Genomic DNA, 26,997 nt, shown 5'->3' with positions numbered 1-26,997 from the left:
TCTATACTTGTTATTATCTCCTTCCTCCAGTTCTGAGCTGCTGCTTTCTGCTGAAAAGACAAAAAATATGTGCATAAGCTTTTCTCCGTGTTCCCCTCCTCCCCTCTCCCTTCTGAGACAGCAGATGTAAACAAGTCCCTGGCAGGCTGTATCTGCAACATTGTAGCTTCTTTGTAATGCTGGGAGGGTTAATCTGAGGTCACAATGATTATGAACTCACTGTGAATAACCCTCCCAGCATTACAAAGAAACTACAATGTTGGGACTTTTTTTTACATCAGCTGTCTTAGAAGGAAGGGGGGGGAGGAGGGTGATCCGGAGAAAAAAAGCTCACACACAGATTTCTGTGAACCAGCAGAAAGCAGAAGCTCAGAACTGGGGGAAAGAGACTTAATAGATAATAACAAGTATGAAAGGAATTTTTAGTCTCACTATGGGCAGCAACATACCAAAAGTTATGTTTGAGTGGAATACCCCTTTAACATTTGGGCCCAGTATGAAAGAGGAAAAAGAAAAAGTCATACAAATTTGTAAAGGGCAGAAAAAAATCCAAACTGAAGCAAATACTAAATACAAGGGGAAAATGACTGTCATATAAAAATAGAAGGAGGTATTTTCTATCCAGTGACACACAGCAGAAAACAGGATTCTGGAAGCGTAAATTCAGGCTCACCGACGCCGCCTGCTTGCTGCCTCCAATAAAACAAGGACTTTCATATTACAAGGAACGGAGACAGCTTGGATTCCGTCGATCAGAAGTACGCAGCTGCTAGACTTTTACTTCTCAAACCTCAGCGAGACTGAACCTGAGCTTAACAACCAAAACATATCTACAAAATACTGCTGCAAGGCTCACAAATGTCTGCTATAAAAAAATAATACATAAATGAAAAAAATAACAAACATTTCGAGATAAAAAAAAAATCCCATGTCATCAGCGGACAGGACCATATCAATTAAAAGTCTGTAGAAGTCTCCATAGGATCCAGGTCTAATGCCTCTTCTCACAACAGCTCAGAGATAGCGCCTCCACCTAAGAAATAAAGAGAAGGAAGTAGAAAGTGAAACTTGAAGGCGAGACTCCATCTTTGTGCGACATTGGTTACAGCATCAAGTGTAAGATATACTATAAAGCAGGGATGGGGAACAGTTGGAGGGCCGAAGGTTCCCCATCCCTGCTAAAAAGGTAAGGGTAGGGAACCCTGGCTGTCCAGCTGTTGCAAGACTACAACTCCCATCAAGCCTGGGAGTTAAAGCTTTGGCTGTCCAGGCATGATGGGAGTTTTAGTTTTGCAACAGCTGGAAGGCCAAAGGTTCCCTACCCCTGATATAAGGCTAGTCTGTATGTCCAAAGTGCTGAATGGTAACCTGATGACTATATAACCAATGTAAATTAAAAGTGGGGCATCGCTTAAAAACAAATGCCTGAGCAGAAGGGATGAAGCCGCAAAGCACAGAAGCATTTAGATCTCATAAGGGATCACAAACACTGAGGGCACGTATCTACCAGGGCCAGGGACAAGATCATAGCTTTACACTTTCTACTAGTAAATGTCCAAGTTGGCATCTATCACAGGAATGAGGAACCTGCGGCCCTCCAGCTGTTGCAAAACTACAATTCCCATCATATCTGGACAGCCGAAGCTAAAGCTCTGGCTTCCAAGAATGATGGAAAATGTAGTTTTGTAACAGCTGGAGGGTCGAAGGTTCCCGATCCATGCTTTATCAGATCTGCATCAACACAATGATCCGCTGTTGTGTCCAACCGTTCATATGATGGATTTTCTATTCGAGTGGAAATGCGTCTAAATGATCTTCTGATATGAGAATAATGAGGTCTGCGATATCGCTCTACAACTCCAAGGAATGAGCAGTCTCTTACAGGGAGCAGGACGCTATCACACTCATCGCATGCGGGTGACCCAAGGCCAGCATGCTGTCACCATGATGTCGCGGCAACATTGTAAGGTCACTGGTAACTACATGTGGATATGGTCTCATCCGCATACAAGGCAAAGAAGTACACTGTGGTGGACGCCATCCTTTTCTCCTTTAGTTGTTGCATTTACCTTTGTGGCACCTGTGGAGCCAAGCAGCTACATTGTGGCTTTTAGAGGGTAACTTCAGCGGAAAATAAAATTCTTTCAAATAAACTGCTGTCCGAGATTTTTATAGATTTGTAATTAACTTCAGTATAAAAATCTCTAGTCTTCCAGTACTTATCAGCTGCTGTGTGTCCTGCAGGAAGTGATGTATTCTCTCCAGACTGACACAGTGCTCTCTGCTGCCACCTCTGTTCATGTGGGGATTTGCTACTGCTCTGGACAGTTCCTGACATGGACAGAGGTGGCAGCAGGGAGCACTGTGCCAGACTGGAAAGAATACACCACTTCCTGCAGGATATACAACAGCTGATAAGTACTGGAAGACAGGAGATTTTTATACAGAAGTAAATTACAAATCTATATAACTTTGACACTAGTTGATTTAAAAGAAAAAAAACGGAGCTCCCCTTTAAAGCCGTTCTTATTTTCAATTCCTATATCGACAGCCTGTGTATAAGTGCAAGGTAAAGCCGGACACAGAGGATTATTTGAGATTCTACAAACAGGACTGATTTACTGCAGTCAAGGGAACACACAAAACTGGAGTCTTAAACCAATCATTCACAGGGGAACAGTAGATGTAAGAGAATTACTCAACAGTACTGGACAGAAATAATGGGCAAAGCTTGCTGAAATGGGATTTTTTTTTTTTTTTTTTTTTTAATTTATGCATAACCTAACTTGCTTTCCCTTACGAGTACCTCAACAAAGATTTTCTTACATCATTTGTATACGCTGTCTTGTGATGACAAAACTCGTTCCCACCTGGTGTGAAAGGTTTAAGACAAGTATGCGCAGAGACGATGGCTGCATGAAGCCGGAGCCACAGGAAGCAGAGGTGAGGTGCTGCACCTATCATCTCTACAGGGCTTACCTGGCGGCACTTGTGGCAGCTCACTCGGAGCTCTGCCTGTCATGGCTGAATCCAGAGGCATGCCCCTGTCACCCTTGAAGGATTTCGATTTAAATGGAGAGTCTCTCTCTTTACCTTTAGCTCCTTTTGGTCGTCCAGATTGCTTCTTCTTGGATTTACTGTCTCCCTTAACTCCTAACAGCGGGTGAACTTCTGTCAGGGGATGAAATTGATAGAATTAGCGGGTTTATATTATTTTTTTAACACAAAAATTTATACAAAAACACACAACATAAATAGTCCAAAGGTGGAGAAGAACCTTTTCGGCTTCAGTACTTCTGAAACAGTATAATTATATAAATATATATATATATATATATATATATATATATATATATATATATATATATATATATATAAAACTTTTTCAGAAGTACTGAAGCCGAAAAGGTGTAACTCCAGCTGGGTCATATATCAGACCATTGGCATCTGTTTATGGTGTTTAAAGTAACTCTGTACCTTCAGATAGCTGCTTTTAATCCAAGATCTGTCCAACATCCAACAACTTTTAAACTTGCAGCCCTGTACCCAACAGCCGTGACCTAGAGTATCTGTGCCCTAACTTTGCACCACCCCTCCGTCCCTCATCCCCGCCCTCCTCATCATTAGGAATGACACTGGCAGGATTTTCCCTATTTCTCTGCAGTGAACACTGCACAGGTGCCTTAACGATCAAGCCCATGTGCTGGGCTCATACAGGTGATGAATAGGAAAATACCTGCCTGGGGCATTCCTAATGATGAAAAGGGTGGGGAGGAGGGACAGAGAGGGTGTGCCAGTCTTATACATAGTCACTCTAGGCCACGCCAGTTTGGCACAGGGCCAAATTGATTTTTTAGGACAATAACTGCATCACCTGCCAAACGGACCCCAGGACAGATCTTCGATTAAAAGCAGCTATCTGACAGTACAAGCTGTTTAGGGGGTCAGATTGTGGGTAAAGAATCTCTTTAAAAGGACCATTAAAAGGAAGTCCGGCGAAAATGTTTATTAAAGTCTTGTATCGCCCCCCAAAAGTTATACAAATCACCAATATACACTTATTACGGGAAATGCTTATAAAGTGTTTTTCCCTGCACTTACTACTGCATCAAGGCTTCACTTCCTAGATAACATGGTGATGTCACTTCCTGGATAACATGGTGATGTCACTTCCTGGATAACATGGTGATGTCACTATTTAAAAAATCTCCAGTCTTCCAGTACTTATCAGCAGCTGTATGTCCTGCAGGAAACGTTTTCTTTTCAGTGTGACACAGTGTTCTCTGCTGCCACCTCTGTCCATGTCAGGAACTGTCCAGAGCAGGAGCAAATCCCCATAGAAAACCTCTCCTGCTCTGGACAGTTCCTGACATAGACAGAGGTGGCAGAAAGAATACTCTACTTCCTGCGGGACATACAGCAGCTGATAAGTATGGGAAGACTTGAGATTTTTAAATAGAAATAAATTACAAATCTATATAACTTCCTAAAACCAGTTGACTTGAAAGAAAAAGCTGGATAAGCCCTTTAATGTTAACCTGAAGTGTGAGTTTTGCATTGCTCACTTTGCATATGATAGCATTTGGACTAATTTTATTGCTCTTTTCTGTATGAATAGATACCTTTTGTGTTGGGTTATTAGGACATAGTGCCCAACTACAGGCTGACTGTAGAGAAGTATTATATTCAGCAGACAGGGCGGCCCGACAATGTCAGATCACCCAGAATGCTTCACTAATGTTCAGGGAAAAACACTGATTGATCACTTTTCCGGACTTCTGGGCGACCTATGCAGTCGCCTCCCTTCTGCAAGGCACCGATCAGTGGGATGAGCGCTCTGCAGAGCATCACCTCCAGATCCCACTTGTAGAAGTCCCTGGGAACTTACACAGAATGGACCTGCAGGACCTTCAGTGATGTCACAGTCATGTGATTAGCGTGCACAATCTATTAAAATATGTCTGCATGTGTGTGTGCGCACCTCTGTCTGTGAGAGTCTAGGTAGCAGAGCTGTTTGTGTATGGTAATTTAGCACAGTGTCTTTATATTGATACAACACTGTGTGTGCCTGTGGGTATTTTTATGTAGCAGAGCTGGGTGTATATTGTGTATGCTGCAGAGCTGTGTGTGTGTTGATGTAGCAGAGCTCAGTGTGTATTGTGCATGCTGCAGAGCTATGTCCAAAAAATATAAGGAAAAAAAAAAAAAAAAAAAAAAAAAAGGAAAAACCAATAGGGAATTACCCTAAAAGACACATGTAGGACCAAATGTAAAAGTATTGTTCTTTATTAACGTATATCAGATAGAACAAATCACAAAAAGAATAAAAGTTTACAAGTGTGTGTTTTGCTGTATCAGTGATGATATAGCAGAGCAGAGTTTGTATTGTGCGTGCTGCAGAGCTGTGAATGTGTTTTGCTATATCAGTGATAGATGTGTATGATGTAGCAGAGCTGAGTGTGTATTATGTATGCTGCAGAGCTGAGTTTATGTTGATGTAGCAGAGCTGGGTGCGTACTGCACATGCTGCAGAGCTGTGTATGTGTTTTGCTGTATCAGTGATGGATGTGTACAGTATGATATAGCAGAGCTGGCTGTGTATTGTGCATGCTGCGGAGCTGTGTATGTGTTTTGCTGTATCATTGATGGATGTGTATGATATAGCAGAGATGAAAGTGTATAGTGCATGCTGCAGAGCTCTGTGTGCGATATAGCAGAGCTGGCTGTGTACTGTGCATGTGTGGGTATAATGTACTGTCATGGAGAGTGTTAACGTGGCCCTGTCATATCAAACGTCGACCCCTTTACTGTCTTAGACCACCAGATAAATTTAATTAGCATGGTATTTTTACTGTTTTCAGTTGTCTAAACCCGTGGTGTGCCTTATAGTAAGGTGCTCCTTATAAAGCGAAAAATATGGTAACCACTCTATTAACCCCTTAAGGGAAAGGACAGTTTTGGCCTAAAGAACTAAGAGAACACCTGTGTGTAATGGCTTTAAAGGCTAGTTAACAATTTGTCTGTCTCAACACACGCATATGAACAGCATACCAACGAATCGGATGACATGTAGGTGAAAGAAACTCCTACACTTCTATATCTGCCATCCTTGCCATGAACCTTTTGCAGGGCGCTGATTAAACCGCTAGCTGATCGTTCAGGGTCTGACCACTGGCACCACTGTTCAGGGTCTGACCACTGGCACCACTGTTCAGGGTCTGACCACTGGCACCACCGTTCAGGGTCTGACCACTGGCACCACCGTTCAGGGTCTGACCACTGGCACCACCGTTCAGGGTCTGACCACTGGCACCACCGTTCAGGGTCTGACCACTGGCACCACCGTTCAGGGTCTGACCACTGGCACCACCGTTCAGGGTCTGACCACTGGCACCACCGTTCAGGGTCTGACCACTGGCACCACCGTTCATTGTCTGACCACTGGCACCACCGTTCAGGGTCTGACCACTGGCACCACCGTTCAGGGTCTGACCACTGGCACCACTGTTCAGGGTCTGACCACTGGCACCACTGTTCAGGGTCTGACCACTGGCACCACTGTTCAGGGTCTGACCACTGGGACCCCTATCACGATAACAGTCGGGGAAACATTCTTTTTAATTAAATCAGTAATACTTGGAACAGGAGATATTTAGATATGTACATGTATTTAAATCCCATTTAGTGTAAAGAGACCATGGACCACATTGCTGTAGGGTTTTGACATTCGAGAATCTTGCACTTACCATCACTGGGCACACCTTGTAACTCAACCATTGTGGTCTTTGGCTTCTTCTTTGGGGGCTGTACACCATCGGATGAGGCCTGTCGTTTCTTCTCTGTTCCCGCTCCATCCTCTGTTAATGCCACTTGCCCTGAATCTGGAGGTGGTCCATAGGGATTTTCTTCTGGATCCTCTACTTCTGGGGCAATGGGAAGGTATAAAAGTGCTTTTGTATCTTCTAATTCTTCATCACTGCAAAGGAGCAGAATTCTGGCATGACTGCATTGAACCCATTTGTCCCAACATAAATCCCACCCATTAGTTGGCTCTCTGTATTCATTCAATATACTGCTCTGGCCTCTCAAGTGTCGCATCTCAGCTAACAATCTAAAGTGTAAAGACCTCCCAAATCCAGCCAGCAGCTTGTCTGAGAAAAGTAGGATCGGCATGCAGGATTTCAGTATGTCTAATGATTTATTTCACCTGACGTCTGTGGAGGGTTCAAGCTGGTTGACCAAAACTTTCAGCCAATAGTTTTTTTTTGTTTGTTTTTTTTATTGTATGGCCCCCTTATGGGTAAAAACTGTCTTTTCACACGTGTTTATACATAACATGTGATTTAAAGGGAACCTGTCACCCCCCGTACCGGGGTGACAGGCTCCCGACCCCCCGTTAGAGACCCCTATACTTACCTCATCCCGCCGGGTCCCGCTTCTGGATTCGGTCGGGTCCCGGAGATCTCAGCCGCTGCAGCCCGGCGCGCGCGCTGAGAGATGAGTCCAACACCCATAGAGAATGACAGGAGAGTCCAGCGCTCCGTCATTCTCTATGAGCGTTGGACTCATCTCTCAGTGTGCGCGCCGGGCTGCAGCGGCTGAGATCTCCGGGACCCGACCACCTCCAGAAGCGGGACCCGGCGGGATGAGGTAAGTATAGGGGTCTCTAACGGGGGGTCGGGAGCCTGTCACCCCGGCACGGGGGGTGACAGGTTCCCTTTAACCTCTTAAGGACATAGGACGTACCGGTACGTCCTATGTCCTCACTTGCACTTCAAAGCGGGGCCGCGCGGCGGCCCCGCTTTGAAGTGCCGCGATCCCGGGTGCCGCGAGTAGCCCGGGACCGCCGCTATTAGCGGGCACGGTCTGATCGCCGTGCCCGCTAATTAGCTAATCGGAGGCAGCTGTCAAAGTTGACAGCTGCCTCCGATTACCGGAGGCAACGTTTCCCTGGTGTCTAGTGGGGGAGATCGCTCCTCCGGGACCTTGTCCCGGAGGAGCGATCTCCGTTACTGATGCCGGCCGGGGACGCGTCCAAGATGGCGCCGTCCTCGGCTCGGCACTCGTTTACTTCCGGCTGCAGCAGCCGAAAGCAAACGAGTGCCGATCTAATGGATCTCTGCAGCATATCTATGCTGCAGAGATCTCAATGAGAGATCCAAGTGTATATACTAGAAGTCCCCCAGGGGGGCTTCTAGTATATGTGTAAAAAAAAAAAAAAAAGGTGTTGTTAATAGTAAAAAGCCCCCTCCCCTAATAAAAGTCTGAATCACCCCCCTTTTCCCAGGTTTTAAATAAAAGTAAACAAATAAATAAATAAATAAACATGTTTGCTATCGCCGCGTGCGTAATCGCCCGAACTATTAATTAATCACATTCCTGATCTCGTACGGTAAACGGCGTCAGCGCAAAAAAATCCCAAAGTGCAAAATTGCGCATTTTTGGTCGCATCAAATCCAGAAAAAATGTAATAAAAAGCGATCAAAAAGACGTATATGGGCAATCAAGGTACCGATAGAAAGATCACATCATGGCGCAAAAAATGACACCTCGCACAGCCCCATAGACCAAAGGATAAAAGCGCTATAAGCCTGGGAATGGAGCGATTTTAAGGAACGTATATTGGTTAACAACGGTTTGAATTTTTTACAGGCCATCAGATACAATATAAGTTATACATGTTATATATCGTTTTAATCGTAACGACTTGAGGAACATGCATAACAAGTCAGTTTTACCCCAGGGTGAATGGCGTAAAAACACATTTCCCCCAAATAAAAGAAATGCGTTTTTTTTTTCAATTTCACCACACTTCGAATTTTTTTCTGGTTTCGCAGTGTACTTTATGCAAAAATTCAGCCTGTAATTGCAAAGTACAATTAGTGACGCAAAAAATAAGGGGTCATGTGGGTTTCTAGGTGGAAAAATGCAAGTGCTATGACCTTTTAAACACAAGGAGGAAAAACCGAAAACGTAAAAACGAAAATGGGCCATGTCCTTAAAGGGTTAAAGGGGTACTCTGGCAAAAAAAAAAATAATCTTTCAAATGTGTATGTAATTTACTTCAAAATCTCTGCTCTTCCAGTACTAAGCTCCTGTATGTCCTGCAGGAAGTGGTGAAGCAAAAGTCTCTGCTGCCACTTCTGTCCAGAGCAGGAACTGTTTTCTATGGGGATTTTCTGCTGCTCTGGACAGTTCCTGCCATGGACAGAGGTGGCAGCAGAGAGCACTGTGTCAGACGGGAAATAATACACCACTTCCTGCAGGGCATACAGCAGCTGATAAGTACTGAAAGACTGGAGATTTTGTAATAGCAGTGAATAACAAATCTCTGGAACCAGTTGATTTTAAAGAAAAAAATTGGGGGGGTGAACAACCCCATTAACATTGAAAATAAATATCAACCAAGTAGTAAAATACACATAATATAGATGTGTACAAACAGAGAAGTACCTGCTGCAGAAAGCAGCAATGCGGTCTACGCTAGTCACATCCACTTCTTCATCTTCTGCTGCATCACCTCCTGGAAAACAGAGAAATGACAATTTGGAACCGTGTGCCTGACCACATTGTAAATATCCTTTAAGTGTAAATTTCATAAATAACAATCCTAAAAAGGGTCTTGGCCTCAAAGACAAAATGAATGTATGATTCTATGCTGTTCAGATTGCCAAAATTCTCCCCACCACCACCCGACATCAGTCATTGCTGTGTGGCTACTGGCTGCAAAACCTCACGACCATGCCACCCCCTGCATGCACTAGGCACAGAATACTGAGAGATCTGCTCTATTTTAGGATCAGAAAATTGCCTAAAAAGCTGCAGACAGCTCTCAGTATTACTAGTATATGTAAACAAAAGGGGTCTGAAGAGACAATGGTCCTGGAGTGGGATGGGGTGCTGCATGGGCACGGGGTCCAATAAGCATACATTATATATTATGTTTCCTCCAACCCCAAGCAAAACGGATTCCACCCCCCCCCCCCCCCCCACACACACACACACACACACACACTGGACTTCTTTAACAGAGGACTTCTCCTCTATTCACTATGTTATGGTAATACGCTAATTTAAAAAACTCTATGGTGCTATGGTGTACCACTTCAAATACTGTCAGGTCTCTGCCTATTTGTGCATGGAGAGATCTGTCAATCGTACTGAACAGATAAGTATGCTGGCTATGTGTTTCCAGCTGTGATTGCAAAAAGGGATCACATTTAAACAGATGAGGGTCCCCAAAGGGGCTCCACTGATAAACCATGTAGGACATATCCTGTAGACATGTGCCCTTTTAACAGCTCAGTTGCTAATTGATGGATGAATTGTGTGACAGAGCTAGAAACAGCTGATCAAGAACACTGCCACCCCCATACCAGTCTGTTCAGGTTCACTCTTATCTTCATCTTCAATATCAAACTCTGACTCCCGCTCCTCATACTCCACATTCTCATCTAACTCCTTGAAGTCTGGAGCAAAGGCACTCCAATTTTCCTAAAAGCACAAAAAAAAAAAATCCAGATCAGTAACACATTTATTAGACTCGAAATACAGCTGTGTTTTATACCTATTTTACTGTCGTATTTTGCTTTTATGATACTGTGTCTGAACATAGTCTAAAACCGAAGGGGCCTTTTAGACAAAGATTTGTCAGCTGCAGGGGCGGCGAATGGGAGCTGATCAATGAGATGGCATGGCACGAAAAATGAAGAGGCTCGGGCTGCAGGAACGATCCTTGTATCGTTCACATAGCCCGAGAAACTCACAGCACAGATAGGTATATATTGGGGTCTGGGATATGTATATATCCATGCTTTCAGTTTCCAGATCACTAGCAGAAGTCTATACTTACCATCTGTGCTGCTTGTTGTGATCCGGCATCTGTTACTGCTGTTCTCCGGACGCTGCTGTATCCTCAGGCCCCGCCTTTCTTTGGGCTGTTACTTATTCCAGCCTAAAGATACAGCAGCATCCAGAGAACAAGAGAAACAGATGCCGGATCACAACAAGCAGCACTGATGGTAAGTATAGACTGCTAGTAAGCTGGAAACTGACAGCACGGATATATACATATGCCAGACCCCAATATATACCTATCTGTCCTGTCAGTTTTCCTTTAATCGGCTGCACAAAACCTGTTTACACAGAGAGATGTGCAGCCAATAAAGATGCATTTTAAAGCAGACGATCAGGTGATAATTGGGGTTCGGCTGATCGCTGTCACTTTTACACAGGACGATTATTGCCTGCAGGTGTGTTTCTTAGCAATGCTCCTAGCCAATAATCGGCATGTGTAAAAGGTCCTTTACCCATTACCAGTGACAGAAAAGGCTGATTCCAATAAATAGAGGGAATGATGTAAATTTATAGAAAAACTTTCCACACAAACAATAAGGCAGGGAAGGATTTAATGCAAAATGTCTATTCTAATTCCTTCTTCTGCTTTTATTAAAACTTGTCTATGTGAATGTCCATCAATGACAATAGATTTAAATGGATACGCTAGTGTGTAAAAAAAAAAATCTATATCTTTTGATCAAGTGGTGCCAGTTAGTTGTAAATTACTTATATTTAATAATCTCCAGTCTTCCAGTACTTATCAGCTGCTGTATGTCCTGAAGGAAGTGGTGTATTCTTCCCAGTCTGAAACACTGCTCTCTGCTGCCACTTCTGTCCATATCAGGAACGGTTTTCTATGGGGATTTGCTACTGCTCTGGACAGTTCCTGACATTGACAGAGGTGGCAGCAGAGAGCACTGTGTCAGACTGGAAAAAATACACCACTGGAGATTATTAAACAGAAGTCATTTCCTAATCTGTATAACTTTCTGGCACCAGTTGATCACAATCATAAATACCACGGTGCAACTTCGGTAAAAAATTTTTTGCTTCAACCCCTACCAGTTTTAAAATGCTTGCTAGTCGATAGTGACTACTCTTGTGACTGTGATTACTGTTTACAATCGGTCTTTGTTTATTTTCCTTGAGTGATGACCTGCCATATTAAACATCCATATGACTGCTCCATCCAATCACTGGCCTCAGCAGTCATGTACCATATATGCTAGCATCATCAGCGTGGTCTGTGGTTAGCTCCAATGGCCATGTGGATGTATGGCATAGCTGTCTTAAAATAATGAACTGTGTTGAACTCTATGAGAACAGCGGCCGTTGTTCTGAATGGCTGTGAAAATAATGTCAATTACTAGATGCTAGAGTGTGAGCAACAGCCGTTTTTACCATAAAGTATGGTCCTTCTGACAGCCGTGCATTGCATTGAGTTCTATGGTGATTTGGATTGCAGGCACACCCAAATGTGCCCAAAATCCAAATAAAATAAAATGACGTTCCTGCGGCCAATACGGTAGTATTGGCCGCAGGAACATGTGAAACAGCGGCCGTTGTTTTTACTAAAATGTGAACAAAGCCTAAAAGAGATATTTATAATCATTCTGACACAACACATACCACTTGGTTTTGTGCCCATATGGAAACAACGCCACTTGAAATTGATGCAATAATTGGTCGCACCGGATGCCACTAAAAAAATAAATAAAAAAAATGATGAGAATGCCCCCGTAACAGAACTGCAAGTTACTATTTTTCATAATGACATCGACCATTTAACTGAACACTCACAGCAACGTCTAGCAGCAGTTCACCACGAGTACCATGCAGAATTTTCACCAGGTTTCCGATGCTCTTCTCCCAGATGTAGAGCGCATGTTGCCTTGCGGAACCTGCCACAATGTACTCACCATCCCCAGAAAAGCAACACTTCTTCCATGGAGTCCTAATATGGGAGAACGGATCAAAAGAAAAACAGAAGTTTGCTTGAATTGTATCAACTCATCTCCACAAGTCTCTCTCCAGTCTGGATAGTTTCCTTGCTTTTCAGCTGATCGCTGGCCCTATTACACAGGGTGTTCATGGCTGACAATCGCCACGTGTAATAGGGCCCTTGGGGGGGGGGGGGGGGGGTTGGGGGAGACTCAAAACCAGCACCTTGTATGCCAGGATTTGTAGTTTCATAGCACATTTTGGCAGGTAAAATTTTGTATATAGACGTATGAGAGAATAATATTTTTTCCCCCTGGGACAACCCCTTTAAAGGGGTTGTCCAGTGAAAAATGTTTTCATTCAAATAAACTGGTGTCAGAAAGTTATATAGATTTGTAATTTACTTCTATTAAAAATTCTCAAGTCTTCCCATACTTATAAGCTGCTGTATGTCATGCAGTAAACGTTTTATTTTCAGTCTGACACAGTGCTCTCTGCTGACATCTCTGTCCGAGACAGGAATTGTCCAGAGCAGGAGAGGTTTTCTATGGGAATTCATAGAAATCTATATAACTTTCTGACACCAGTTGATTTGAAAGAAAAAGTTTTCGCTGGACAACCCCTTTAAAGAAAGCTATCAGTAGGTTGAAAGTATCTAACCTAATGAGGATGACGACGAGTGTCTTACTTTCATCCTCATGTAGATTGTAGTTTAATCCTTATGCTAATAAGGAAGTTTGGTACAATGGGGCGGGACTACTGGCCCCCGGTGCACTGATCTGCTCCTGAGCGGCCACCCCGTCTAATGAATATCAGCGGAGAAAGGTGGCCTGGATCAGTGCCCTGGGGGCAGTAGTCCCACCCCCAGTGCACCAAACCACCTTACTAGCCTCGACATGAAACTACAAACTGCACGAAAACGGCACAGAAGATAAAAGGAAGAGACATACCTTCATCCTCTATCAGCAAGTTCAATTCGTCTTACCTGCTGATCATTCACTTTAAGGGTAGCTTCACACGTACCGACTTGCAGCGTTAATAACGCTGCGAGTCGGCTAGGTCCTGGCAGATCACTTTCATTACATACACCCAGCGGTCTGAACGACCGCTGCGTGTATGTAATTCTGCCGGCCGCTTAACCCCTTCAGCTGCGCCCGGCTCCCGCTGCGCTCTGTATACATTACCTGTCCGCGCTGCACGGGGTCCCGACGTACTGCTCTCCCGCCTGGCCAATCAGTGGCTGCGGCTGGGCAACACACTGGTTGGCCGGCCGGGAGAGCAGTACCCCAGGACCCCGTGCAGCGTGCACAGGTACTGTATACAGAGCAGGTACCAGCGCAGCTGAAGGGGTTAAGCGGCCGGCAGAATTACATACACGCAGCGGTCGTTCAGACCGCTGGGTGTATGTAATGAAAGTGATCTGCCAGGACCTAGCCGACTCGCAGCGTTATTAACGCTGTGAGTCGGTATGTGTGAAGCTACCCTAACTATGCTAAAAAATTATTTAGGCTTAATACGACTCCAGAAGACTCTCAGCTGGGAGAAATATAGGCCTGTGCCGTGTTTTCAGCTTTGTTTCTGATAAATACCTGTTTACTAAATCCTGAAGCTTCTGCATGGGTTCAGGCTCACCATCCCTGCCACACGTCAGTATTTCCCGACCATCATATACTCTAATAATTCTATCAGCTGTGTTTATCAGGAAACAGCTAGAAAGGCAAAAACATACAGCAAACATCCTTTATTTAATATAATGGACATTCATTTTCCAAAATAGGAAAAAGAAATAAGGACTGTAGCATTGGTTTAATAATTCATACACAAATGATGCTTCCACTTACCTTCCCTTGCGGGCAAACTCTATGGATTTGATTGCAGTTGTATTACTTGTCCCAGTTGTAACCCGGAAGGACGCTACCAATGCCTGAGTGTGTGTTTTCAACACCAAGATCTGGGAAGGATACATGTGTAATACATACATGCAGCCATTTACCTCACCTATATAACAGTTAATAGATAATCCCAGCTCTTACCTTTCCTTTTGCGTTCCCTGTATAGATATAATCTCCTCGTCGATCAAACGACGCAACCACGTTAAGGTCAGAGTCATCATCCACCGGTAAGACTACGTGACTGGAGTCTGACAATGTAAGCATGACAGGTGCCGACTTCATGGGGCACACCAGGACTTTATCTCTGTAGAGAAACACACAGGTCAATAAAGAAAGGGAGGACATTTCTAAAATCTATAGTACACTTGTCTGGGATAATTACCTATCAGGAATAATTACTTCAAGTCATCTTCAAAGAATTTGTCCCACATTTAAAGTGGATAGGTAAATTATAGGTTGAATCATCCCCCCTCCTGGAGTCTAACAATTCATTCCATACATGTCATAACCTTTTCAGTCTCCTTCCACCAGTTCGGAGTTACTGCTTTCTGCTCAAGACACAGAAAACTGTGTGTAGGCTGTTTTCTCCATCTCTCCCTCTAGCCACCCTCTTCCGAGAGGGCTCATAACCTGGCTGTCTCTGCACTCTGTGATGCCGGGATGCTTAATCTGAGGTCAAATTGCTGATGACCTCACTGTGATTAACCCTCCCGGCATCACAGAGTGCAAAGAAAGCGGACCAGAAACGCTGTTTATATGAGCCATTTCAGGGGGAGAGAAAAGCTCACATACAGTTTTCTGTGTGGTCAGCAATGTTTTAATTGTCATTATTTACAACATTTTTCTGAGTCTATATATTTCTGTAACATACGTACAGCGCCACCTGGTGTTCTTTTGATTCCATCTTTGAAGGTACTGTGATTTTGAGTCACTTTTGACATATCAGACTTGTCAGAAGTTACTGATTGCACTGGGTCTCTCCCCATCTGTCAATCAAATCCTACTTCACTTCATTACAATTTATGGTGCAGAGAATCAGATGTTCTGCCATCTGGGGAGTAGAGTCCCCAGCTGCATGCTAGCCCCCCTACCCCACCCGCTGTATTTTAGGATCGTAGACTCAGTGCGATCAGTAACTTTAGACATGTCTGATGACAAGTCAAAAGTTATTACACATGGCAGTAAGCTGTAAAACATAATGCAGTGGAACAACCCTGAAACAAATACTCACTGATCCCGCGGGTGAAACTGGACTTTCAGGATAGGAGAAGGGAATCTAAAGCGCTGGTCGCAGTCTCCAGACAGGACATCCCACAAGGATACAATGTTATCAGTAGACGCACTAACAAGCTTATGTCCATCTCTACTCCAGCTGAAAGGAAGAAGAACGCAAAAATGGATAAACTTACACGTTTACCTAGCTTTCATCCTATTCACTGGAGAGTTAGGGTCCTACTAGATGGGCCGATCAATAATGTAAATGATGGTCAATCTGCTAGATTGCGCTCCTTTTTGGTGCATTTACACAGATTTATCTGACAGATTTTTTAAGCCAAAGCCAGGAATGGATTTGAAAAGAGGATAGATCCCAGTCTTTTCTTTATGACCTGTTCTCTGTTTATAGTCTGTTCATTGGCTTTTGCTTCAAAAATCTGTCAGATAAATCCCTGCTGGACATACAGCAGCTGATAAGCACTGGAAGACTTGAGTTTTTTTTTGTTTTTTTTTATTTAAGTAAATTCCAAATCTTTGGCACCAGTTGATTTGAAAGAAAAAAAGGTTTTGGTGAACAACCTCTTTAATCTGTATTGCACTGTATTGCAAGTCCTGTATGATCACTCCACATTGTACTGTAAGAACGCCTGCTTCTATAAAGTTATCAAAGCAAAGAACAAAAAAGGAAAAAAAAGGAACACTCACCAAAGGGAGCACACAGGATGAATATGTGCACTCAAAATCTTGGCTATGCCCCTTGTTAGAAAGTCCCAGATGACAATACGACCATCATTACAGCCCACGGCCAGCAGGGTCCCCCACCTATTGAATGTGCAGGTGAGGGCCATGCTGATACAATCCAACGTGCCATCTGCTTCCTAAAACACAAGAGGGACACAGTACAATGAGTACACAGCACAATGAGGACACAGCAAAAATATTTTATAATTAAGTCTGATGAAACCATCTGAATACCTATACGGATATGACTCTCCCCCAACATGTTTGGGTAAAGAGTAGAGATGAGCTCAATGGTTCCAATTACTCTGCATTTGAATACCGGTGCCTAATGAAGTTGGATGCAGCCCTAGGGAGTCCTGGAAAACATGGATACAGACATAGGCCATAGGCTACATCCATGTTTTCCAGGATTTCCAAGGGCTGCATTCAACTTCGGCCACTGGTAATCTAAGGGTGCGTTTACACAGAAAGATTTATCTGATAGATTTTGGAAGCAAAAGCAAGGAATGGTTTTAAAAAAGAGGATAGATCCCAGTGTTTCCTTTATGACCTGATCCCTGTTTATAGTCTGCTCCTGGTTTTGGCTTCAAAGATCTGTCAGATGAATCTGTCTGTGTAAACGCACCATAACGCTGCACGATCATGCGACTGGAGAATGCTCCTGCTGCACTCAGAACATTTACCCAACAACTACTGAAGGAGTCCGGGCATCTGTAAAGTCTGTTCCACATCAAACAAAACTGCCAACTTGTTTAATCCCTTCACACAAGCCATATGGCTAAATACTTTGGCGGAGGTGACGAGGTAAATGGAGGTGTCTGCTGCTATGTGCAGGGAACACTAGCTGATGACGACTGACACCAGCGATCCTACTAGTATCAGCCATTTGCACCTTTGACTGCCACCATGTAAAGCACCTTGGCTAAATGACAGGTGGCACATCTGTCAGGTGTCTGTTCTGCTTTTCCGCAACATGACTGCCGAAGTGTCTCTATTTACAGACTATTAGCAGAGCAGAGCACCTATCTCACTGATCTACGCAATGCTAGAACTTGTATAAATCAGTGTTACAGTCTATAAATTGCTTATAACCCTCTCCCATAATGAAAAGTCAAATACCAATAATAGTAAGCAGTAAATGGCTTTTAGAAGGTAAGGAGGAAAAACAAACTCAAAATACAAGCCAGTCACAAAGGGGTGAAACCTGACAGCAACAAACAAAAAAATTAAAAAGACTGAACCAAACAAAAAAAAAACTTCTGACATGTCATAGCGACATGTCAGACATCTGCATCGGTGGGGTACGGTTGCTGAGACAAAACAACACAAAGCAAAAATATCAGGTATAAAAAACAAAACACAAACACTCCCCACATTACAATATAGTAGTATATAAATAACATACAAAGCACAGTAAGCACTTACCTCTGGGTAATTCTGACCAAAGGATTCTGAAGGAAGGAAAATAACAATGTTATAAGAACGTCCTTACAGACATATATCATAGCATATTATGGAGCTACAGTATAACCCCTGCTACACACATAATACAGGCTGCCACAGTCACCCAGTGATCCAAAGACCAATACCTATATATACCAGCTGGAGAGCTACAGGTACAGGAACACTGCAGTATATATACACCAGCTGGAGAGCTACAGGTACAGGAACACTGCAGTGTGTATATATATATATATATATATATATATATATTCAGCTGGAGCCAAAGATACAGGTACACTGCAGTATACTTGTATATACCAGCTGGAGCCACAGGTACAGGAACACTGCAGTATACATATATATACACCAGCTGGAGCCACAGGTGCACTGCAGTATATATATATATATATATATATATATATATATATATATATATATATACCAGCTGTAGAGCTACAGGTACACTGCAGTATATATACACCGGCTGGAGAGCTACAGGTACACTGCAGTATATATATATATATATATATATATATATATACCAGCTGGAGCCACAGGTAGAGGAACAATGCAGTATACCTATATATACCAGCTGGAGAGCTACAGGAACACTGCAGTATAACTATATATACCAGCTGGAGCCAAAAGTATATATATATATATACACACACACATCAGCTGGACAACAGATGCAGGAACACTGCAGTATACTTAATATATACCAGCTGGAGCCACAGGAACACTGCAGTATACCTATATATACCAGCTGGACCACAGATGCAGGAACACTGCAGTATACATAATATATACAGTATATATACCAGCTGAACCACAGGTACAGGAACACTGCAGTATACATATATATACCAGCTGGAGGCACAGGGACACTGCAGTATACCTATATATACCAGCTGGAGGCACAGGGACACTGCAGTATACCTATATATACCAGCTGGAGGCACAGGGACACTGCAGTATACATATATATACCAGCTGGAGGCACAGGGACACTGCAGTATACATATATATACCAGTTGGAGGCACAGGGACACTGCAGTATACATATATATACCAGTTGGAGGCACAGGGACACTGCAGTATACATATATATATACCAGCTGGAGGCACAGGGACACTGCAGTATACATAATATATACAGTATATATACCAGCTGGACAACAGATGCAGGAACACTGCAGTATACATAATATATATACCAGCTGGAGCCTGTGAGAGACTGTTACACATCCATCCCCCCCATGTGTAATGCCTCTGGTCTGGTATGATGGATGCTAGGATCTGCCCATAGAAGCCCATTGGATTGCTGTCCTCCTGTCAGTGCGGTATGAAGCGTCTTCTCTCGGCGCCCTGAGGAGATGTGTGACCGCACGGTGTGCACAGGGCTGCAGACAGCCTCCCCCGGCCTCCCCTGCCATCTTTCATACCTCCCGCTCCTTCCCTCTCCCATTGTTGCGCTCACCCAGTAACTCCAAATTCATGGCTCTGGCTTTCACCTAACGAACCGTAGCTTCCCCGCCGCCCCAGAACCGGGGCCGACGCCTGCGGCTACTGTATGCGGTAACGTCAATCCCGGGGGAGGCTGCGGATAACAGCCCCAAATAGGATTTCAAAATGGCACATCCACGGACAGCTACAGAACTAGGGACAGGCATCTACAGCGGCCAGCCCGGGGCCTCCGAGTGAGCACGGCGCCTATTAGTGTCCCCACCGCAACGACGGCACTGAATAAAAGGTTCCGCGTGCTGCTACACGTTCCTATACAATCTCTATGCAGACTCTGTGCAACAGAGAAAATTGTCCCCAGTCTGTAGTTACCTTATGTAGAGAAGGCAGGTTAATATGTGAATAGACAGAGATACATCCAATAAAGATGACCTCCTTATAGATAACCTATAGCTCTATAGCAGGGGTATGGAACCAGCTGTTGCAAAACTACAACTCCCATTATTCCTGGCTATCTAGGAATGATGGGAGTTGCAACCGCTGGAGAGCCAAAGCTCCCTACCCCTACTCTATAGAATTCTGCATTGTTGCCTGTTATATATTATATGCTCTCCTTACACATATAGACATGTATTATATTTAGCTGGGCCAACAGGGTGCACTTAGGTGTATGTATCAGCAAACCTACTGTTTTACTGTATAGAAAAACATAACAGACTGTTCCTATACAGTTAAAAAATCTCCAGTCTTCCAGCTGCAGTATGTCCTGCAGGAAGTGGTGTATTCTTTCCAGTTTGGAGCACAGTATAGGTTTTCTATGGGGATCTGCTGCTGCTCTGGACAGTTCCTGGAAATATTTTTTAAATGAAAGTATATTACAAATCTATATAACTTTCTGACACTTATAACTTTTTTTTCACCAGAGTGCCCGCTCTCACAACGAGCAAAAGCAGCACAGCAGAAACCGCTTGAAATTTTGCCCATCCCATTGATTCAATGGGATTTCTCGTGCACGAGACAAACTTTTTCAGCCGCTGATTGGCTGCCCATCTGGCCTTCGCAATGGTAGGGAATGGGCTCCCGCTGGAGCACGGACACTCAATGTGTTGCAGTCACGGCCAGGAACTCATACACCTATGGCCGTCTTTCAAGAAAACCCCATATGGCGAGCAGATGCTTGAGATCTAATGAACGTCCTCTCTTCGTCCTCATTGGTTCTTCTTTCACACACCATTGTTCTATATTGGATCTGGGTTATGTGATTAGCGTACTTCTCTATCAATGTTCCATAACATATACACTTCGCTGATCTCCATGACAACCACATAGTCCGACTTTCTTTTGGCTAATGGCCAGTGACTTCTCATTCATACACTGTCAGCTCAGACTGTTCATAACGGCACCTTTTTTTATTACTACACTACTGCTTATACTGTAGCCATTTCCACCTGGCACAGAGTCCCACTTGCTGTTTGGTTTATGTTAAACATGTTAAATGTCTTTTTTTACAAGATTTTTGGGTGTTTTTACACAAATCTGGCAAAATAGACTGATGAGCCATCCACAGGATAGGTCACCGGTCACAGATCTGCTTCTGTTTACTTGAATGGAAGCTGAGCTGCAGTTACATGACACTACTAGAGATGAGCGTGACTGTAGTATGCTCGAGAGCGATCACTGGGCATTTGATTACCGGTGGCTGAAGAAGTTATAAGCTGCCCTAGGGAGTCCTAGAAAATATGGTTCACACGTAGTATTTCCATCAATCTTCTTTCAACCAAAACCAGGAGTGGGTTGAGAACACCGACATTTTAATTTTGCCCTGTCAGTATTTCCGTCAGTCTTTTTTAAACCAAAAATCAGGAATGGAACTACGAGTGAACATGGCCTATGACTGTATCCATGTTTTGTAGAACTTTACTAGTTAGTTCACCTTGTAGCGCTGCCTTCCCTATCTCTGACAGCCACCAGCCTCCTGCAGCATCGTCATGTACCCAGCTAATGGATTGCCCGCTCAGCCAATCAGTGACTGGGGCAGGGCACCACTGCAGTCACTGACTGGCTGAGCGGAAAGCGGGGACATGACACTGCAGGAGCTGGGGCCGTGATGTATCAGGAAGCCGGCTGAAAATCATGTTCAGCAGCTGTCCGAGAGTGATGAGAGCAGCGCTGCAGGGGCGTGGGGGCAGGTAAGTATACTTTTTTTATTATGTTCCTGCACCTCCTACCTGCCCGGGATTTTTTTATATTTTTGTGGGACTTCTCCTTTAATATGTTTAGACAATACTCTAGTTGCATCATATTCTATATAGGTGTCGCACTGTGGAAGTGATGGAGTTGCAGGATTAGGCAGGGAATCGCTGTGTAGCCCCAGCGTTATGAGTACATGTAGTAGAGCATGCTATGCGTTTATCTACCTGCATGTGGAGTCCAATATGTGATATCTTTTACCTTACATCCTGTATCGTGTGCAGATCTGGATTATTTTTACTGTACAAATACATTTTGTAGGATTTTATGCTCCTTTTATGTTTATGCTCTGGTCCATATTGTCTTTGTCGTCCCAGGATATTCTCCCAATTGTTCCCACAGTTGTCTTACTATTAGAGACATGCTTCACAACTGGTGGACATGCTTCAGGCTATGGATTAGGACATACTCCCTGATATTTTTCCTAACAGTAAAATACTGCTGGTGCTATTCACACTGTGTGACCAGGTCCCCAACCAAGCAGCTCACTTGGTATACCGTCCAATGCAATAATTGTTTTTCTTTTTTCATTTCCTACTGTGTTGTGAAGATTTTTTGTCATTTTTGTGAAAATTGCAAGATTTATACATAAAGGAAAACAAGTTTTTTGCAAGCAGCATGTTGTGGTGTCCCATTACTTACTTACTGCATTTTTCCTAACAGGACACAGTATGCCAATAAACCCTAGCGGCTGTATTACATGGCACAATTAGGAGGTCAGTGCTCGCTTCCTTCTCGTTCCCTGCTTGCTGTCTGTGCTCATATGCGTGGGGAGGAGGGGGGGTTGTGGGGAGCTCCAGGAGGGGCTGCCCGAAACCTTAGATTGTTTAGGTTCTGGCTGCCCATTGAAGTCATGTCGACTGATAGTAGTCTTCTAACAGGCACTGTTACACAAAATGATTATTGTGTAATCGGCCGAATATGGCCCATAAACATTTGATGTAATAGGTGACTTTTATGCTACGTTTACACGAAGCGATAATTTGCCCGATTGTACGATTAACGATTTCGAACGTTTTTTTTTTATAACGATCAGCATTTAGATGGAACGATATATCGTACAGAAAATTCGTTTTGCGATCATTTTGCGATCGCTTAAGCCTATCTCGCACATAGGTAAAATCAGTGAACGACTGTTTACACGGAACGATCTGCGCATTTTTTGCGAACAACGATTTAAGAACATGTTAAAAGATCAAAATGAACGATTTCTCGCTCGTCGTTCGATCATTCGCCGCGTTTACACGTACGATTATCGTTCGAATTTGATCGTTATCGTGCAAATTCCCACGATAATTGCTCTGTGTAAACCCAGCATTAGTTTTCACTGATTATCGATAAATGATTGAAAACAAGCACTTTTGGGAAAAACTTGGGGAAAAAAAAAGATTATTGCTTAAATTTGAACCATTTTTCGCACGATAATCTTTCCGTATAATAGGGCCCTTAGTAAACGAATTTCAGACATATTAAGTCCATCACAAATATCTAACGCTTTTTGTTTTGTCAAGTAAACAATCTGGATATGGTCAGTAATACTATATGGTGGTAATAGTAGTGGTCATGGTGTGGCGGTAATATTTGCCCTTTGCACACTGGTAATATCCGGATTGGTTTACAGGATTTGGTCGGTAACAATATGGTGGTAATATGTATGATGCCAATATTTGCTTTTTATATACTGGTGTTATTTGGTAGCTGTTAGCTATTGTACTTAAAGTGTCACTGCCATTTAAATTTTTTTGCAGAAATCAATAGTACAGGCGATTTTAAGAAACTTTGTAGTTGGGTTTATTACCTGAAAAATGCATTTTTATCATGAAAAAGCAGTTTGAAGCTCTCCCCCGTCTTCATTAATTTCTATGGAGAGGGGAGGGGTGGAGGGAGATGAGGCACCAAAACAGGACAACAAAGAGCTAATTTACAGCTACATCACCAGGCTATCTCCTCTGAAGTCAGCACTAACCTCTGACCTCTGAATACCGCCTTTCACACAGGTCCCACTGTGTAATCCTTTGTTCTCTGCTCTCTTCTGGCGACTAATCTCCCTCCTCCCCTCTCCATAGAACAGACAGGGCTCGACTGATGTAAAAGAGTTGAGATTTCCTGATAATGAGCAGTGGATGAGAGAGAGAGAGAGAGAGAGAGAGAGGAGGGGGGGGGGGGCCTGGGGAAAGGCTTTTTGAATGCAGATAATGGCAGATTTGTCTAATAAACCCAATTACAAAGTTACTTAAAATCGCCTGTAATATTGATTTCTGCAAAAAAATAAAAAAAACAAACACACGACAGTGTTATAATGCAGGAAAAATAGCCTTATCTACATGGATAAGGGTCCTTTTTAGACGGAGCAACATTTGTTTGTGTGTGTGTGGTGGGGGGTAATGTTAAAAGAATGGGGAAACTGTCTGAAAATGTTAAAAGAAATGGAGGAAGGCAGGGCAGTATTACCCCCATATAAGCACAAGCTATAGGAAGCGTATGGTCCAGAACTCTTTTTCTGTTGGAAAACTTTCCGAGATCCAGAAAAACCTCTGACCGTCTACAGCCCAGGACGGTTACATCGCGCTGCCCTGTACACCCGTCCTGCGGCTGCTTCCTGGTGTGAGCTGCGGCATGGGACGTGATGTCTCAAGGCAGCTCAGCCTATCAGTGGCCGAGTCGGGACTCCGCTACAGCCGCTGAATGGCTGAGCTGCCTTGAGACGTCACGTCTCATGCCGCAGCTCACACCAGGAAGCAGTCGCAGGACGGGTGTACCAGGCAGCGCGATCCAGGACCCGGCGCTGGAAACGGGGAGGTAAGTGACCTCTGCCGTCCATAACCACCCCCTCCCCGGCCATAGCTTAGAAATACCCCGGGCCGGAGTACCCCTTTAACAGCAGAACCCATGGATGTCTTTTTTAGGAGGGTACAAAAACAGAAGTGTCATGTAATATACTGAAGACTTACTGCTAGTTATGCTGTAATGATGGCAGGATTCATAAGAGTCGGACATCTGGCTAGCCCCTACCTGGCAGGTCTACAGTATGTACAGATCCTACTGCACAAGACGATTATTAGCCTTATTTGTCAATTACTGGCCGTTCAGGCCAATAACCATTATGTGTAATAGGACATGTTAAAAGGCCACGATATTGACTGATCGTGGTCGTTCAACATGTACAAAAATCCTGATGATGTCAATGACGGCCTGCTGCTCATGAATCTGCGTAATAGGAGGGCGTCAGCAGACCACTGCTGACTTCAATGGGCAGTGTCTCCCGCTCACTGTCAGTTCAAGTAATAGTACAGGCAGCGAGCAGGAAACGAGGGGGAACTGAGTGCTGACCTGACAGTTTGGCGCTCGCTTCCCCCTCATTTTCATGCCACCTAATACGGTCTTAAACCTGTGATCTGTGGATAACATTCTTCCAATATAATTTATGGAGGTGGACGGCCAATGTAAAAAGATTTTTGGATGAATGATGATGCCGGGAGTTCTGATAATCCTTTCCGTAGCATACAGTTCATGCATGGAGAGTATATACAGAACATGACAATCTGGCGTCATGCAGTTAACATGCTCTCCCTGCTCCGTTGATGACATTCGGATTTTACTGCAGACGGTTAGGAAAATCACCACCAAACCGGAAGAGCCGTCATCACGTTAGGTAAACACCGGCACTGGACCATGTGAGATATACTCTCTTTTTATATTACAGCAAGCTGCGGTTTGGTGTTTACCCAAGTCAGGACTAGGGGACCCAGACAGAAGCATAGCACCCACTGAAGGCAGCTGCTGGCGTCAGTCCATACTTTCAAAAATATCCCTGCTATATTGGCTGCTATAACCAAGGCAAGCAGTGCTGAAACACAGGGATGAAGAACCCAGGAGAGGAACCTGAAGCAGACGCTCTCCGCTGTTTGGCTTCCCCTCTTCCTCCTCTTCATTGGTGCCAGCGGAACTTGGTTTTGAGGAGGAAGGAGCTGAAGCTAGCCTTGATGCATTGCAAGGAAACAGTAGCATTGAAAATTGGGTGTCCATGTACTCCTCATTAATTCTCATCACCAAGTCCTCCACTATCCTCCATGTCCTCCTCCTCAGCCTCCATATCTTTCTCCAAGTCCTTCTTCTCAGCATTTATGTCTTCCTACCTTCTCTTCCTCCTTTTCAGCCTCCATACTTCCCTTCTCCTCAGCCCCCATGGCCTTCTCTACATCCAGCTTTTCTCTCTTGCCCACAGCCTTTATGTCTGACTCCTTCATCCTCCTCTTCAGTCTCGATGTTGTCTTTCCTCATCCTCCCCTGCACCATGAGTATCTGAGTATCAACTTCTTCCTGCAAGCTGACAAAATAGGGATAGGCTCTGGCTGTTGTAGACAGTCATCAATAATGGGGGGAATACCTATCTACCTCTTGGGGTATAGACCTGTCCACCAACTAGGGAGGACTACCTTTTGGGTATACCTACCTACTTACTGAGTGGTGCAGTCTACTTACTAGGGGAAACTACCTACATAATGGGGGCGCTTGCCCATTTACTGATGGAAGCTACCCACCTAATGGGAGAAATGACCTACTGGGTTGACCTACCTACTTTACTGTGCAGGACACCAAGGGGGGCATTGTTACTATTTGTGGCATTATAGATGATGGAGGGTGCTGGAAGGTGCATAACCTAAGATGTTTATCCAGCAGGTTCTGCACAGATGACTAGTGGCTTGAAGAAACTGTCATGGAGGTCTGGGTAAGATGGAGAAGAAAGGGGAAAGACATCACCGGCAAGTCATCCGATATAACTACTGTACATCACCTTCTCACCCAGGGAGTGGGTTCAACATATAGAGTAAGGCTTTATTTTATACTTTATATGGCTACATACAATTATAATTTGGGCTGCTGATACAGGACACAGTCTTACCGTTCCCGATCCTTGTGACTGACCTCCTACCTGTTGGAGATATAAAAGAGACATATGTAATTCTTAAAATGTAAAAGAAGAACATGCGCAGTATGCAAGCTGTCCAAACATGTAAAAAAAAGAACATGCGCAGTATGTAAGCTGCCCAAATATGTGAAAGGAGAACATGAGCAGTATGTAAACTGTCTAAACATGTGAAAGAAGAATATGCACAGTATGTAAGCTGTCCAAACATGTAAAAAAAAGAACATGCGCAGTATGTAAGCTGCCCAAATATGTGAAAGGAGAACATGCGCAGTATGTAAACTG

General features: G+C 43.8%; 1 protein-coding gene across 4 annotated transcripts; it reads right to left on the bottom strand.

Moving 5' to 3' along the window:
- Positions 1-26,709, bottom strand: RBBP5 (RB binding protein 5, histone lysine methyltransferase complex subunit). 4 transcript variants are annotated; one of them, XM_069945470.1, is made up of 14 exons: positions 26,689-26,709; positions 18,054-18,079; positions 16,593-16,765; positions 15,904-16,044; positions 14,814-14,976; positions 14,622-14,731; positions 14,370-14,489; positions 12,640-12,793; positions 12,469-12,540; positions 10,377-10,494; positions 9,454-9,523; positions 6,747-6,976; positions 2,980-3,171; positions 1-1,033 (listed from the first exon to the last, which is right to left on the bottom strand). In XM_069945470.1, exons 3-14 carry the CDS (start codon positions 16,733-16,735, stop codon positions 1,005-1,007), a joined length of 1,542 nt encoding a protein of 513 aa, XP_069801571.1. In that variant the 5' UTR covers positions 16,736-16,765; positions 18,054-18,079; positions 26,689-26,709; the 3' UTR covers positions 1-1,004. The 4 variants fall into 4 exon arrangements, with proteins under 4 accessions (XP_069801571.1, XP_069801568.1, XP_069801569.1 ...); XM_069945467.1 differs by lacking the exon at positions 26,689-26,709 and adding an exon at positions 19,552-19,801; XM_069945468.1 differs by having other exon boundaries at positions 3-1,033; positions 3,094-3,171; positions 26,689-26,707.
- Positions 26,710-26,997: the final 288 nt, after the last annotated feature.

This window comes from Dendropsophus ebraccatus, chromosome 11 (assembly GCF_027789765.1).
Source record: "Dendropsophus ebraccatus isolate aDenEbr1 chromosome 11, aDenEbr1.pat, whole genome shotgun sequence".
NCBI lineage: Eukaryota > Metazoa > Chordata > Amphibia > Anura > Hylidae > Dendropsophus > Dendropsophus ebraccatus.
This window is presented reverse-complemented; position numbering and strand designations above follow the sequence as displayed.